This window comes from Gavialis gangeticus, unplaced genomic scaffold (genome assembly GCF_001723915.1).
Source record: "Gavialis gangeticus isolate Ggan-Ray unplaced genomic scaffold, GavGan_comp1, whole genome shotgun sequence".
Lineage (NCBI taxonomy): Eukaryota > Metazoa > Chordata > Crocodylia > Gavialidae > Gavialis > Gavialis gangeticus.
The window spans coordinates 19,893,251-19,908,427 of record NW_017729008.1 but is presented as its reverse complement, the minus strand read 5'-3'; the positions used below and the strand labels follow the sequence as shown (position 1 = coordinate 19,908,427).

The 15,177-nt window shown below is 42.0% G+C and overlaps 1 protein-coding gene across 13 annotated transcripts in view; it reads left to right on the top strand.

Annotated features, from left to right (window-relative positions):
* Positions 1–15,177, top strand: part of MAGI2 (membrane associated guanylate kinase, WW and PDZ domain containing 2) — an 886,876-nt gene that overhangs the window by 383,950 nt on the left and 487,749 nt on the right. For 12 of the 13 annotated variants that reach the window (XM_019509478.1, XM_019509480.1, XM_019509483.1 and 9 more), the window contains one exon: positions 3,310–3,520. In XM_019509478.1, the coding sequence (XP_019365023.1) occupies positions 3,310–3,520 (211 nt within the window). Of the gene's footprint in view, positions 1–3,309; positions 3,521–15,177 lie in introns of those variants that run through there. The other variant, XM_019509487.1, reaches the window with a different exon arrangement.

The following is a 15,177-nucleotide window of genomic DNA, read 5'->3' as shown; positions in this document are numbered from 1 at the left end:
GGAAGGTGGATGATAGCTACCTATCCTGGGCTGTGAGTTCGTCCTTGATGGCCAGTCAGGGTCTTCTCCAGCAAGGTGTTGTCCAGAGGGGGTCGCCGGCAGGGTCTCTGGGTGGATGGCGTAGTGCTGGTCCAGATGGAGAGGGTGTCCCACTGGGTCTGTCTTCACTACCCCTTTTTATAGGGGCAGACCTTCTATGACTCTAGTGGCAGGGACATGCCCAGGCAAGGGTCAGCCCTGGTGTACTGGGGATGTGCAGTTCCAGGTGTCTGTGTTGCAATAGTGGGTTGGCTGATTTCTGTAGGGTCTTTGTCCTTCAAATGCTGGGTTTCTGTTCTGTCCCTGGGTGAAGTCGATGGTTCCTGGGTGAGTCAATGCAAGGCAGTGGTCCAGTCACTGAGTTGATGATCCAGTTGTTGAGTTCATTATTCAGTAGAGGCCTGCTACCATTGTATCTGAAGCACCCTCATTCATCCCCATTCATTCAGGAACCAATTTACATGAGACTGGCTAGACACGAGTCATAGGTTACACCTGGGCAGAGGACACAAGATGGAGGCTTGACTTACAAAATGGAAACTTGACATAACTTGACATTACTTATGCTAACTTACACATGTAGGCCTCAATTATATAGTATCAATAGAAAAAACAGTAAAAATCAGTCAAGCAGTATAAACACAATAATTATATAATATAAAACAGTGGCTCAAAGAAGAAAAGAGAAAAAAAACTTGCTACAAAAATGCTAAAATTTATCCCATGTCTTAGCTCATTGTATGTCTTAGCTTACTCATACTTATCTATAGGAAATAGAGAGGGAGAGAAAAAATCAGAAATAGTTGGGGAAGGCGGGGAATGCATTTCAAAATAAATAAAAGAAAAACTGGGGGGTTTACTACAAGAGAGGTTGTAGAATCTCTATCCTTGGAGGTTTTTAAGACTCAGCTAGACAAAGTGTACACTAGAATGATCTAGTTGGAGATGGCTCTGCCTTGAACAGGGGGTTGAACTAGATGTCCTCCTAAAGTCCCTTCCAATCCTGATTTTTCTAGGATTCTATGATTCTACATCCCAAATTTGAATAACACTTTCTTTTCTGGGGCCTCTACTGCTTTAATATTTTGCTTCAAGCTACAGGTCACTCAATTTAGGTCAGATTTTCAAAAGAACACAGTTCTCATTTAGACATTTACATTTTTTCATAAGCAGACTTTCATAAGCAGTCAGTACGCAGCAGTTTCTGTGATGCACATGGCAAAATTTTCAGAAGAATGCAACATGTTGGGTTCTTCTGAATCACTCTTTGTGATGGAGACTGGCTTTGGAGCAAGACTGACAGTAGTGATACAAGTACTTTTTACTTGCATTATTTTTGGTATCACACGTAATGATCTATTTATGATGTTACGTACTTCTCGAAAGTACTGCAGATATGGTTCTACACACAAATTTGGCTACACTGAATTCTACCTTTGTAAACTCATCCCACCCTATCTCACCAAATGCCTTTTAAATAACTAAATTTTGTCCATTTGAAAGTTGGGAAACTTGCATAATCATCCAAGAAACCTCAGTTCTCACTAACACTGCTGATGCAGGTCTGTTTCTTTATGCTAAAGTGCTCCCTTTTTTGTTAGCCAGCCAATGACAAGTCTGCCTGCCTCTCAGAGATTTTTCTTGATCTATTGATTATGCCCACCACTCCCAGAACACATCAGCCAACAGCCTTCAAATGTCAAATCAGAGATGTTTTTTATAAGAGTGCTGAAATTCATGTTTAGTGTGATGATGATAGTACATTCCTCTCCTTCATACATGCAGATATGAAAGGTATTTTATTCAGCGATGAACACAACCTGAAAATTCACTATGATAATAATAAAAAACATAGATAAAGTTGCTTTATCCACATCCCTGATATTTTTAGATGGAGGCTTATATAAAAATATGAAATCAAGGTATAGAGCATTGGATGGAAAACAGTCACTCCAATTGCTTTGGCCTGTCGTGGAAAACTGAACATCAGCCCTTAGGGGCCTTTGAAAAAAGAAATGGAGCCCTATAGAACAAGGAAACAAGTGCTGGAATTTAACATCCCTGAGACTCACTCTGGCTTTGTGTCACATGCGACTGAAATAACAAAGATCACAGCATTTGAGATATTAGCCGAGCAAAGCCTGTGTCTGTTCTGCTTTTGGCAACTTCCACAGGATGGTAAGCCTTCCTCCCATGGCTAAGTGATTGTGGAAGTCACTCTGTGACAAACGTCACAAGTATGCACAAGACTTACATAGTTGGGTCCCCTGGAATTGTAGATGTGCTTCCCATTCACAGTATGCTTTGAAATATTAATACAAAGGTGCATTTGTATTTAGCTACCATTGTATTTGAGGAGGCTTATTCCATTGTAAATCATTTGCCCATTTAAGAAAATCTGAATTTGCCTGTAGTGACTGTTGGTAGAATAATGGGTTGGATACCCCAAAGAGAAACAACCTGACTTGCCAACTTAAGGAATCTGTAAAGAGTAAAAGAGCAAACATTTGAAAAAAAGGCAAGGGAACGGCAGGATCCTCCCTCATGAGATTCTGGGATGGAGCTGGTAGCAGTCATTGACTGTGGCCTGAATCACTTAAACCCTGGTTACACAAATTATGATGAAAATGAAGTCACTGCCACTTCACATATGGTTAATATACAGTGCTAGGTTGCATGGTGGTCAAATTGATTTCTTCATGAGGTATGATTACAAGAATGACCGTGAGGGTGTGTGTGTTTCCTCAAGTTGAAAAGAATCTGCTTTTTGTCTGCTGCAGTAAAACAGCAGGGTGTTGACATTATGGGTGTAATACTTTAAGAGCTACAAGGTGTGGGACAATAGCACTGCTGGATGAAAGGCTGGCTTCCCTTCCATGCTGACTGCTGGTTTGGAAAGAGCTCTGGCAGAGACGGAGACAGAGCTCTTCTGGTTTGTAGGCAAACCAGTGATGCGTAGCTACAGGGCGTATGCCCTCCTCAAACCCCCTCAGAACAATAGAGGGCAGTGAAAAACATGCTTTCCTTGGTATATCAGGCACTTGAATCTCTTGGTTTTTATTACTTATGCTTTAGATTTTTGTTTTGCTTTATTTTATTGTTCATTGGGGGGTGGGAGGGAGAATGGACTTTTATAAACATTATATCATCTTCTTTCTCCCAGGACTTGCGTTTTCCAGCGTTGGATATTGGCCTGGGCACAGTTAACCTTCCGTGTTATATAAAAAGATATAAAGAAAGAAATCTTAAGGTTTTTCTGTTTTCTTGTAGAATCAAGTGAACATGAGGAGAAGAGTATGGGCGTCTCAGGTGAAATTTCCTCACAGCCTTGCCCTGCACCAGGATACAGTCAGCCTGAAGAAGCAAAGGAGGATATGGACGTAACAAAGCAGACAAAACCTGAAGAGAATGATGATTTGGGCCCGTTGCCTGATAACTGGGAAATGGCTTACACAGAAAAAGGGGAAGTCTACTTTATTGAGTGAGTTTTACACATTCTTTTCTCTCTTTCTATTAAAAGGAGCATGTATCTGCGTGAGGAAAATTGTTTGGTACTACAGACTGGAATGTCACATAAAAAACAACCCCAAGGTCTTGCGTCTGCGTCAGCAGAGAGATCGTGGCTTGCATTTGCAACATCATCCCGATTGCTGGCTGATGTTGAAGAAGTGAATTTGAGCATAGCTAGAGAACATGGAACTTTTACTGCAGCAGCTGCAAGTGGAAAACATCAACTGTGTGAAGAAGGCAGCTGGGCCCTGCTAGGCTAAGAACAGAAGTTACATATAAACCTGCTTAAGTGATCAGAAACTGGTTTAAACCTGTAACAGAACCTGTAACAGAAAAGTTCAGTACATATAAACCGGTTTCACAAGGGCCAAAACTGGTTTAAAATAAACTGGGTTGAATGTAGTAACAGACTTAACCTGACTGAGGTCAAAGCAGTTTATGGAACTTCTGCCCCAGACCCCTTAAGTTAAATCAGAGTCTCCCAGCATCCCAGCATGCTTTGCAGCCCTGGGTTGGGCCGTGCTGTTTGCTCCAGAGAGCAGGGTTGGCCCCACCGCTCTGTTCTCCAGTTGGAGCAGTGAGGACTGCCTGACAAGCGGGGATGGTGGGAAATCTGAGGGGGGGGCAGCCCCTGCCAGATCATTCCCCCCTAGAGGAGAAGGGGTGGGGGCGGGGTGGGGCAACAGCCTAAGAGGGACTGCCCTCCCTAGGCAAACCCCTGCTGGGGTCTGGGGTCTTGGAGGGGCTTTAATCCCCCTGTCCCCAGCTCAGTGTGCTGCCCACACCCCCTGCTCTCTGCTTCAGCAGAGTGCAGGTGGGCAACAGGCTAAGAGGGACTGCCCGCTGCAGGCAAACCCCAGCTGCAGTCTGGGATGATTTTTAATTACCCCCCACTGCAGCTCAGTGTGCTGCCCTGGGCTGGCAAAGACCTGGCACAACCATCATGTATGTGCTGAGGATCACAGACAACTTGAGCTAGTGTGACCAAAGAAAGCATAGAACTACATTTACATTATAAAGAAGACCCTGTATAAAGGTGGGAAACTGGAATACGTAAGCAAGGACTTTCCGAATACCTGGCTGTAAGGAGACACTCTGCCCTCAGGATTACATAAGACTTAGGCAGGACTTGGTCTTGTCTTTTTGGCGTATTACATTCCATTTTAAATTAGACTAAGCTGTGTGCACTCTCACTGTGTTCGACTGGGCTGTATCTTTTGCTTGAGGTTGCAAAGTGCTGTGTTCAATACATGCTTGCTTCAGAGAAAGAACTATTCCTGATCAATCTTTAACTAATTCAATGCCACTACCTTCCCCCCCACACACCCCCGCCAAGTCTGACAGCAGTTGACCCCCCTCAAGCAGGGAGTGGGAGGAGGGGAAAAGCCTGGCAGGCACTGTTCCCATCAGCAGACCCAGGCTAGGGTCCCCACCCTCCCTGGCCATGCCACCTCCTGTGGAGCAGGGGGAGGGAGCAAATCCTTGAAGGGCTTCTTTCTTCCCTTCCCTTTGGCAATAGCTCACAGGCATGCTCTAGCGTCCCCCTCCCCCCACAGCTTCTAACTTGAGCCACTGCAGGCATATGGCTGCATTTCCTGAATCAAAAATGAAGGTCTGTTCATTTACTTATCAGTTCAATCTGCGTAGTTTAGACTAACAGAATCAATTCAGCCTCTGGCTTTTTCACTGTCTGTACTTAGCCTTGGGGACCAGGGTGTGGGCAGTCAGGGAAGGTCACTTAGTAAATGGGTGAAAAGTGAACTGGGTTCACAGGGATCAGGGGTCAATGCTGAGGTCATGGTAAGCCAGGGGTAAAAACCACAGTCCCAGGTAAGCCAGGTGCCTAAGCCAAAGTCAGGGTGCACCAAGAGTCAAAGCTGAGGTCAGGGTGTGCTGGGAATCAGAGCCAGAGTTTCCAGTAAACAAGTCAAGAGATTTAAAAGAAGTCAGGAGCAAACTCATTACAGGCCCTGTGTTGGCTGTAGTAGGAAACCAGACTTTGGTGCTGCTAAAATTGTTCATATGTAGGACAATTGCTAGATATGAGAGTAGACAACCATTATGAGAGTAGGATAATCACTAGAGTAGAACTATGACACTGGGCAGCACAGTTTTGGGAGGAGGTAAGCAGCCAACCATGGCAAAAGAACAGGTTAGGGACTATTTAGAAAAGCTGGACAAGTCCATGGGGCCAGATGGGGTTGCACCTGAAGGTGCTGAAGGAGTTGGCTGATGTGATTGAAGAGTCAATGGCCATCATCTTTGAAAACTCATGGGTATCAGGAGAGGTCCTGGATGATTGGAAAAGGGCAAATATAGTGCCCATATTTAAGAAAGGGAAAAAGAAAGATCCAGGGAACTGGAGACCAATCAGCATCACCTCAGTCCCTGGAAAAATCATGGAGAAGATCCTGAAGGAATCTATTTCTATGCACTTGGAGAAGAAAAATGTGGTTAGGAACTGTCAGTATGGATTCACCAGGGGCAAGTCATGCCTGAACAAACTGATTGCCTTCTATGACGAGGTGACTGACTCTAGGTGCAGGGAGACCAGTGGATGTGGTGTACCTTGATTTTAGCAAGGCTTTTGGCATGGTCTCCCACAACATTCTCTCGGGCAAGCTAAGGAAGTACAGGCTGGATGAATGGACTGTAAGGTGGATAGAAAACTGGCTGGAGCATCAGGCTCAGAGGATAGTAATCAATGGCTCGATGTCTAGTTGGCAGCCGTTATCAAGTGGAGTGCCCCAGGCATCTGCCCTGGGGCCAGTTTTGTTCAATGTTTTCATCAGTTACCTGGAAGATGGCTTAAAGTGCACCCTCAGCAAGTTTGCAGATGACACCAAGCTGGGGGAGTAGTAGATATGCTGGAAGGTAGGGCTAGGATTCAAAGTGACCTAGACAAATTGGAGAATTGGACCAAAAGTAATCTCATGAGGTTCAACAAGGGCAAGTACAAAGTCCTGCACTTAGGACGAAACAATCCCATGCACCAGTACAGACTGGGGGCTGACTGGGTAGGCAGCAGCTCTGCAGAAAAGGGCCTGGGGATGACAGTGGACAATAAGTTGAATATGAGCCAGCAGTGTGCCCTTGTTGCCAAGAAGGCTAACAGTATCCTGGGCTGCATTTGTAGGAGTGTTGCCAGTAGGCCAAGGGAAGTGATTATTCCCCTCTATTTATCATTGGTGAGGCCACATCTGGAGTACTGTTCAGTTTTGGGCCCCCCACTGCTGAAAGGATGTGAACAAATTGGAGAGAGTTCAGCAGAGGGTAGGAAAAATGATGATGTGGCTGGGGGACATGACTTATGAGAACTGGCTGAGGGAACTGGACTTATTTAGTCTAGAGAAGAGAAGACTGAGAGGGGATTTAATAGCAGCCTAAACTAGCTGGAGAGAAGTTCAAAAGAGCTAGATTGTTCTCAGTGATGGCAGATGACAGAACAAGGAGCAATGGTCTCAAGTTGCAGCAAAGAAGGTTTAGGTTGCGTATGAGGAAGAATTTTCTCACTAAGAGGGTGGTAAAACACTGGAACAGGTTCTCCAGAGAGGTAGTGGAGTCTCCATCTTTGGAGGTTTTCAAAACCTGGCTAGGCAAAGCTTTGGCTGAGATGATCTAGTTGGGGATGGTCCTGCTTTGAGCAGGGGGTTGGATTAGATGATCTCCTGAGGTCCCTTCCAACCCTAATTTTCTATTATTCTATGATTTACTTCCCATTCCAGTAGTCTGTATGGCTACAAACATTGCAGTTTCAGAAAAAAAATACAGACCATATTCTTCTTTCTTATCAATAGATCACCTCTAATAATGTTGTTAGTAATCAAAGGTTGCTAGTTTCTGATTTGTGTTTTGTAACCAATAATAAGTGAACTGGTGAACTATAGACAACCATTATAGATGTTACCAATGGGCAGACTCACTAGGGAATGATGTTGATATGATTCTTTCAATTCCAAAAGAAGTATCTCTGAATATTAACATGAGGAAAGTGGAAGAAAGATTTAGTTGTTATGGCTCATGCTTTCTTTCTGTTTGTTGTGCCTCCTACAAAAAGAAAATCAAAATGAATAAAGATTCAAAGCCCCCCTTTAAACTGATTCAGCAAAACAACCAAAAGACCCCTTACATTTAATAGGATTTAGGTAAATACTACAATGATTTTCTGAGTTGGACCATAGTACATGTCTTTGCAAGACTTTAATTTGCTCCTGTTGCACATCCAGTTCAGCTGTAGAAGGAATGTGAAATTACCGCGAACCTCTCAGAACTGTTGCCATCACACGTGACATTTCTCAGAAAGAAGATAAAAGTTATTGGCCCCTGATCTACAAGAAACCATGGGGAAAAATTCAGTATATCGCCTAACACCACCAGTCAAAAAAAACAATATATAGCCTTCCTTTCAGGAGTTGTTACAATCCGTGTGGACTGCTAACAATTGTTTTATTTTTAAAAACATTTAAAATAAACATAATAGGGTCCCCAATGTTTTCAGTCTTTTTTCAAGTTCTTATTTTAGATAAGTTGTTGGTGTTTTCATGAAATATATACCAATAAAATACTCTGTCATGAAGATTAACATAACTGGTGAGCCTAATAGCTTCCAGGGCATACAAGTCTAAAAAGAGCAGAAATTGTTGAAACATAAATGTTCTTCACTGAAAAGGGCAAATTATGCTTATTCAGGAAAGAAGAATACACATAGTGACTTCTAAAACAGGCAGTGTATAACTGCGCTCTCCTCAGGGGGTAGCTCAAACATGCTCCTGACTCTTCCCTCCTCTCCTTACTTAATTCTTGAACAGATTTATATACTTTGCTAGATACCAGCCTGAGTAATGTGGCACTTTTATATTGACTTGCTGCAACAAAAGCTGTACAATTTATGTACGAGCTTTTATTTTTTGTAATTAACATGCCAACTTGCTACAGTGAAAAGCACTGCAGGAATTGTTTTAATTGAAAATTAATGTATATTTCATAAAGAATAAAGCAAATGCAAATAGCCCTTCTGTTTGTAGGGCAAGTGTACCCTCTTCTCCCCTCAAGTTCCTTGGATGCTGCAGCTTACTTCCTTTGCTGAAAACGGACTGGTATACACTACAGTTCTAACAATACCCGTCATTCACTTCCACCAAATGGATGTTACATAAAGCAGAGAAATCAATCAGAAGTGCAGCCTGGATAAGAAGAGTGATAAGAGCTTATTGCCTTTTGGAAATATATTCTTGCACAATGTAAGTGCATGATCATTTGCTGAGTCCCCAACAAAATGTGATCTCTTTGATCATTTGATTCCCTGCATTGCTCAGACTTTGCAGGGTTAAGCTTGGATGGCATGGGGTGAGGATGCCGTTAAATTGCCTCTTTGTTTACAAGTCAGTTTGGTTAATGGCATAAAAGAGACTCCATTTGCTTTTGTGAAAAACAGAAAGATGAAAAGACAACAAAAACCTATTTGTTTAACACCCTCTCCCTGAACAGTTGTAAATGCTGTATCAGATTATAAAATAAAAGATAAAAGAAGACATTTTAAAATGTAAATCACAATGGATGAAAAAATATCACTACCATGCTGTTTCTCAGATTGGTTCATTGGAGGCTTCTGTGAATTGCCATTTAAACTCCAAAGATTGCAAACAGTAAGCAACCTCCACTATGGCTGTCACAGGTATACCCAGAAGATTAACATTTCAAGAGGAGAGTGGTTTTCCTAAAATCACCTCCTGCTAACTTCCAATGTTTTGGGGCAAGTCAATATATCAAAACTCCCATTGGCGTGAAAGTAGCAGAGTTAGAGTGGAAGGGACCGTGACTTCGTAACAAGAAGGAAAAACAGCTGCAGGCAGTCTTTGTTAATCACTAATGGCAGGATAGCACTCAGCAAAAACCTGTTGAAAGGCAAGGTCCCTACCTCTAGGTCTAACTAGGCAAAACATTTCAGACACCAGATTCTCTGGGTGACAAGGGATGTTTGGGTCTTAAAGCATGGATATGTTTGCTTCCATTTTTTGTAGTAAAGGCATGACTCTGTGGTTGCCTAGATAGGTTAACATCAATAGATTTCATGGAAAACAGGAAGAACATCCTTTCCATTGTACAATTCTCATGACAATATTTCTCCTGACAAGCAATTTACATGCAGTCCTTTGTGCTCCCTGGGAGCCTCCCTTTTACAAGCGTATCCAAATTTTCAAACATAGGCACCCAGATAGGAGTCCATCCCCTGCTTTTACTTGGATTAAGAACATATGCTAATGAGAGCATCCAATAATTAAAATGCTATTTATAAATTGGCTCAGTACCAACAGAAGTCTCCAGTTCTGCTCCTCCCTCCCTCCTTTAAACAGAACTAATGAGTGTGACCCATTTCGATTTCCACATATAAATTTTACTTATAACAACTTTTCAATGTTCATCTAACTTCCTAAATGGTTGGGGAGGTCTCCCTACTGGAGTGCCCAAAGCCTGCAGTCTTCTTGTTATCACCATCACCCATGAAGCAAACACTGAGGTCAGCAAGTGCTGGCTCTATTGGGTCATTTGTAAACAGTGCTTTACCTTGTTCCCTGGTGCCTTATTGAAATAAACGCAAAAAGATTAAAAGCTACACAAGGCCCCAATTCAACAAAGGATTGAAACCTATTTTTAACTTAAGGTAAGTGGATAAAATTAATACTGTGCTTAAGTGCTTTGTAGATCTGAAGCCTGGAACACTGAAATAGCAAATTCAACAAACTAATTTGTAGCAACACAAACTCATTGAATCATACAGTTGGAAGAGACCTTAGGGTCCAACACCCTATATGAATGTAATAATCTTATTCCTAAATCATCTTTCGACTGGTGCTTATCCAGCCTCCTCCTGAAAAACTCCAGTAAAGGTGATTCAACAACTCCCGGAGCAGACTATTTAACTACTTTATGTTTACAATACTACATAATTTTTTTCCCTGAGATATAATTCATAGATTCATAGATTCATAGAAGTAGGGTTGGAAGGGACCTTGTAGATCATAGGGTCTGACCCCCTGCCCTTGGCAGGAGAGAAAAACCAGGCTCAAATGACCCCAGCCAGGTAGACATCAAGCCTCCTCTTAAAGACCCCCAGGGTAGGAGCCAGCACCACTTCTCTTAGAAGATGGTTCCAAAACCTAGCTGCCCTGACTGTGAAGTGGTGCCTTCAGATGTCTAGTCTAAACCTACTCTCTAACAACTTGTGGCCATTATTCCTTATTATCCCAGGGGGCACTTGGGGGAACAGGGTCTCTCCCAAACCCCGCTGGTCCTCCCTAGTGAGTTTATAGACAGCCACCAGGTCTCCCCTCAACCTTCTCTTGTGAAGGCTGAACAGGTTCAGGTCCCATAGCCTCTCTATGTAGGGTCTGCCCTGCTGTCCCTGGATCATATAGGTGGCCCTCCTTTGGACCCTCTCAGTGCTGTCCACATCCCTTCTGAAGTGCGGCACCCAAAACTGGACACAATACTCTCACTGCAGCCTGACCAGTGTTGCATAGAGGGGGAGGATCACCTCCTTGGACCTGCTTGAGATGCACCTGTTGATGCACGACAAGGTACGGTTAGCCCTATTAACTGTGACCTTGCGTTGTTGGCCCATGTTCATCTTGGCATCAATAATGACTCCAAGATCTCTTTCTGCCACCATGCTCTCGAGAAGGGAGTTTCCCAGCTTATAAATGTGCTGCTGGATTAGATTAGATATAATCTAAATATCCTTTGCTGTGTGTCCTGCCCACAGTTGTACTCCCTCTTTGAGAGCTTTTCAAATACTTGAAGACTGTTATAATGCCACCCTTCAATCTCTTTTTCTCCAAGCTAAATAGACCTAGGTCTCTCAAGCTTTCCTGGTATGGATTGCCTTGAAACTCCTTTACTGTTTTTGATGCCTGCCTTTGGACCGTCTCCAACTCTCGGACTCTCGCTTCTTTTCCTGACTTTACTGACACCTCCATTTTGTGGATTTGTTGCAGTACCTTCTCTAGTTGTTACATTAATTCCAGGTGGTACAAAAGAGAGCTATATCAGACTAATAAAATAGGCTTCAGCCCAGGGCTCTCATGCTTACAAAAAAAGTCCCTTAGCCTTTTGAACATAGCTGGGGCTGTGTGTTTCCTGAAAAGAAGGACAGATGCATACACTAAGGGTGGAGGCCTGATCCCACTAGTCATTGGGACTTTAATGGGATGAGGATTTAAACCTTGGAGTTTTCAGTGCCGCAGACTTCTTTGATTCCAGGGATAAAAAAAAGTTTGCCAACAGCCCTTGCTTAAATCAAGGGTTGAGATATATTTAGCTATACCTATTTGCTCAATCAGTATACCATTAAGTAGAACTGGATGAGTCAAGCCTGTGTACTGCACCATGTTTTCTGAAGTCTGTATAGAATCATATTATACCAATATCTTTGGTACTAAAAATGTATGACACCCATTCATTGACTGAAGATTAAGTTATTTCTCACATCTGCCCTTTCTCCTATAAGCAATGTTCTCTCTCTCTCTCTCTCTCTCTCTCTCTCTCTCTCGCAGCATGATTATGTTACAGATACATGAAGGTATAATAATTCAGGGTGACAGTGTGTTGCACAGTCATTTCTGCTGCTACAAATAATGATAAAAGCCTCCTTAGAACCTCTTCTTGTACCCCCTTTTTATATCACTTTAAGATGCACATTGGACAAGGCTCCCCTTCTGGCTGTGAGATAGGTCTGTCTGTATCAGTATTGCCACTGTCCCCTGGAAAATTTCTTGGGGAAATATTTTGTTGAAATATTTTGTTTGGTTTTAAGGAAGGGTTTTGTTTGGAGAGGTTTGAGGGGTTTGCTATTGTTGTTTGGATTTATTTTTTGCCTTTTTTGGTTTGTTTTTTTTTTCTTTGCTCTTTTTATTCCTTCCTTCTTTGCTGCTTAAGGTTTCTCTTAGTTTGTACTAGTGATGTATTTTTCTCCTTCTTCATCCAGTAGCTGTCTTTATTATCTATATCAGCTTCCTCTCATCCCCCAAAACAGACTACAGTCTTATATCTAGTTATCTTTCCTTTCTTTTTTATTCCTAGACTTTCTTCCTACAAAAGTCCCTCCTGTCCCCACAATGCAGAATTTCTGTTGGAACGTAGCCTTCTTCCCCAAAGGTTTGAGTTAACATTACACATTTCACAATCAGTAGGTTTCTAATTTCCTACTTATAATTTAATAACATGTAACTATTCTATGTCAGTGAATTGAATGTATGATGTGTGCAGTTTGCTCCTCCCACAACAAGGGCAGACTATAAAATTGTTATTTGTGTCTTGTGTCACGGTACCCTACCCCATATCTTAATTAAATTATGCAGCATCACTGTTAAATCATGTAAATCACTACATATCTGGAGCTCTTCTGAGAAACTAAAAAGAGGCAATATTTGAGAAAGGTGGATAACCTATATTCGATTTTTGAATGCCTCATATCCTTTTTCCTGAATATTTTAAATTGCAATAAAATACAGTACCTTAAAAACCCAAGTAATCCCATATGAGCTGTCTCCCAACTACATTGAAATTGTATACTGGCAAATAACCATGTTATAATGCATTCCACAATAACACACAAATTATATAGCTGGCAAGAGCAACAATAGGTTTGCAGTGTTTTCAAGAGCCATTAGAGACAATTACTGTAGGTAACTACTTCCCTTATTCTTTTCAAAAATGTTTCAAAAGATTGTCTGAAGTCTCTGTTAATACAAGAGACTTAATCTGTCAGTGTTTTAACCTGACAGATTGCTAATTTTACTTCATCAAACAAAACCTACACTAAAATAATGTAATCTTCTACATAATGACAGAAGCAAAAAAAATCTTCTCTGATAACTATTAAAGGGCAGATTTTGTAAGCTTCCTAGATGTCTAAAATTGCAAATAACTGCCTAGTGGGCTTTCCAAAAGTGCTGAGCTGCCTAACTCATTTGGAGGTAATGGAGAATAGGGGCCCAGATTCTCAAGTGATTTAATCAAGATCCCACACAATGTCCACAGCAAAGCAGAGAAATAAACCCAGATCCACAAAAACTTAGGCTTATTCTGAGTAACACACTAATCTGTCTTTCACCCAAAAAAATTGTTCATGCAAGATTACCATTTTGTATGTTATATGATACAGTGGAATTGTATTATATACTAAAACATTTCCATAGTCTACAAATATATGGTAAAGGTGACTTCATTTAACACAGTAATGATTATTATATTGATTTTTATCTCCTTCAGGAAGCTGAGCCTCTTGAATTTTGTATTTTAGACATTTACTCAACAAAATTCCAGTAGACTTCAGGTCTGTTTATAATTTCTACCTCGCAAATTAGTAAACAAATCAGGGTGAATTAAAAAACCTTTCAGTACTGCCACAATCCAGGAACAGAGTGTTAAAACCTAAGGGATCTTCCACACTAAAGTGTTTCATTGGCTTCTGGTTTGAGACTATACCTGATTTCAAAGAGAAATCTTGCTGTTAGTACCAGAGGTACAGCATTTTAATCACCATACATTGTAATGAAGCTCATGGAAAAATGTTTAGGGTGGACTTTCTGATCATGCCTTCTGATAATGAGGTGTGGTTCTTTCCTGAATAACCTAGCTGTTATTTGCATTATTGATATATGAAAGGTTTTGGCTGAATCTCCTTACCTCTTTCACTCAGTCAGTCTTTACCACAGGTCTGTGCATTCTCCCCTGTCCCCAAATTCCTTTAATTTGCATCTGGACTAATTTCAACCAGAACATCTCTCTGAGATGGTGTGTTTTTATGATACCTTCAAGAAACCAATAGATCCATGATTACTAGTTTGGGTGACATTTAAAACATTTTTAATGATTCAGGAGCATTAATATATGTACGGCCTTATGTAGTAATGTACTGAGAGACATGTTGTTACTTACTTTACTTTAATACTCTTCCCATCGCTTTCTCCCTTCATTCTTTGTTATGTCACTTAAGTCTTGCCGTTTTAATTATATTATAAACTGTTTTGGAGCAGGATCATGTTTTCCTGTGTGTTTTTATAAAAACCTAAGCATACCACAGTCCTAAGAGGCACAGTACAGTGTAGTGGAGAGGGATTCAGGAGACCAGATCCTATTCCCAGCTCTGCCACCGGCTGCAGGAAGACCTCAGGCAAGTCACTTCAGTTCATTGTGCTTATGTTTCTCCTCCTACCCCTGTCTGCCATATCTATATGGAAATTGGGGAAGAACTCTGTTGGTATTTAATACAATGGGAGGAGAGCAAGGTATGGGACCCTAGCTGCTACTTTAACATTCTTATATAATAAAGGGTTTAGTCCATTTGTCTGCCTGTCCATAGTGCTCTTGGAGCACTCTGATTGGTTAGTAAAACAGCCAATCAGAGTGCAGAGTGCCACCATGACAAAGGGGACAGAGTGGTGCTGGCTTCGCCCCACCCCCCGGCCTTGCTCCTTGGAGGTGGCAGAGCACCACCATGATGGTGGGGATGGAGGGGATGGAGTAGGGGGGGTGAGGCCAGCACTGCTAGCCTCACCCCCCCTACTCCATCCCTGCTGTCATGGCGGCACTCAGCTGCCTCCAAGAAGCAGAGCCGGGGGGTGGGGT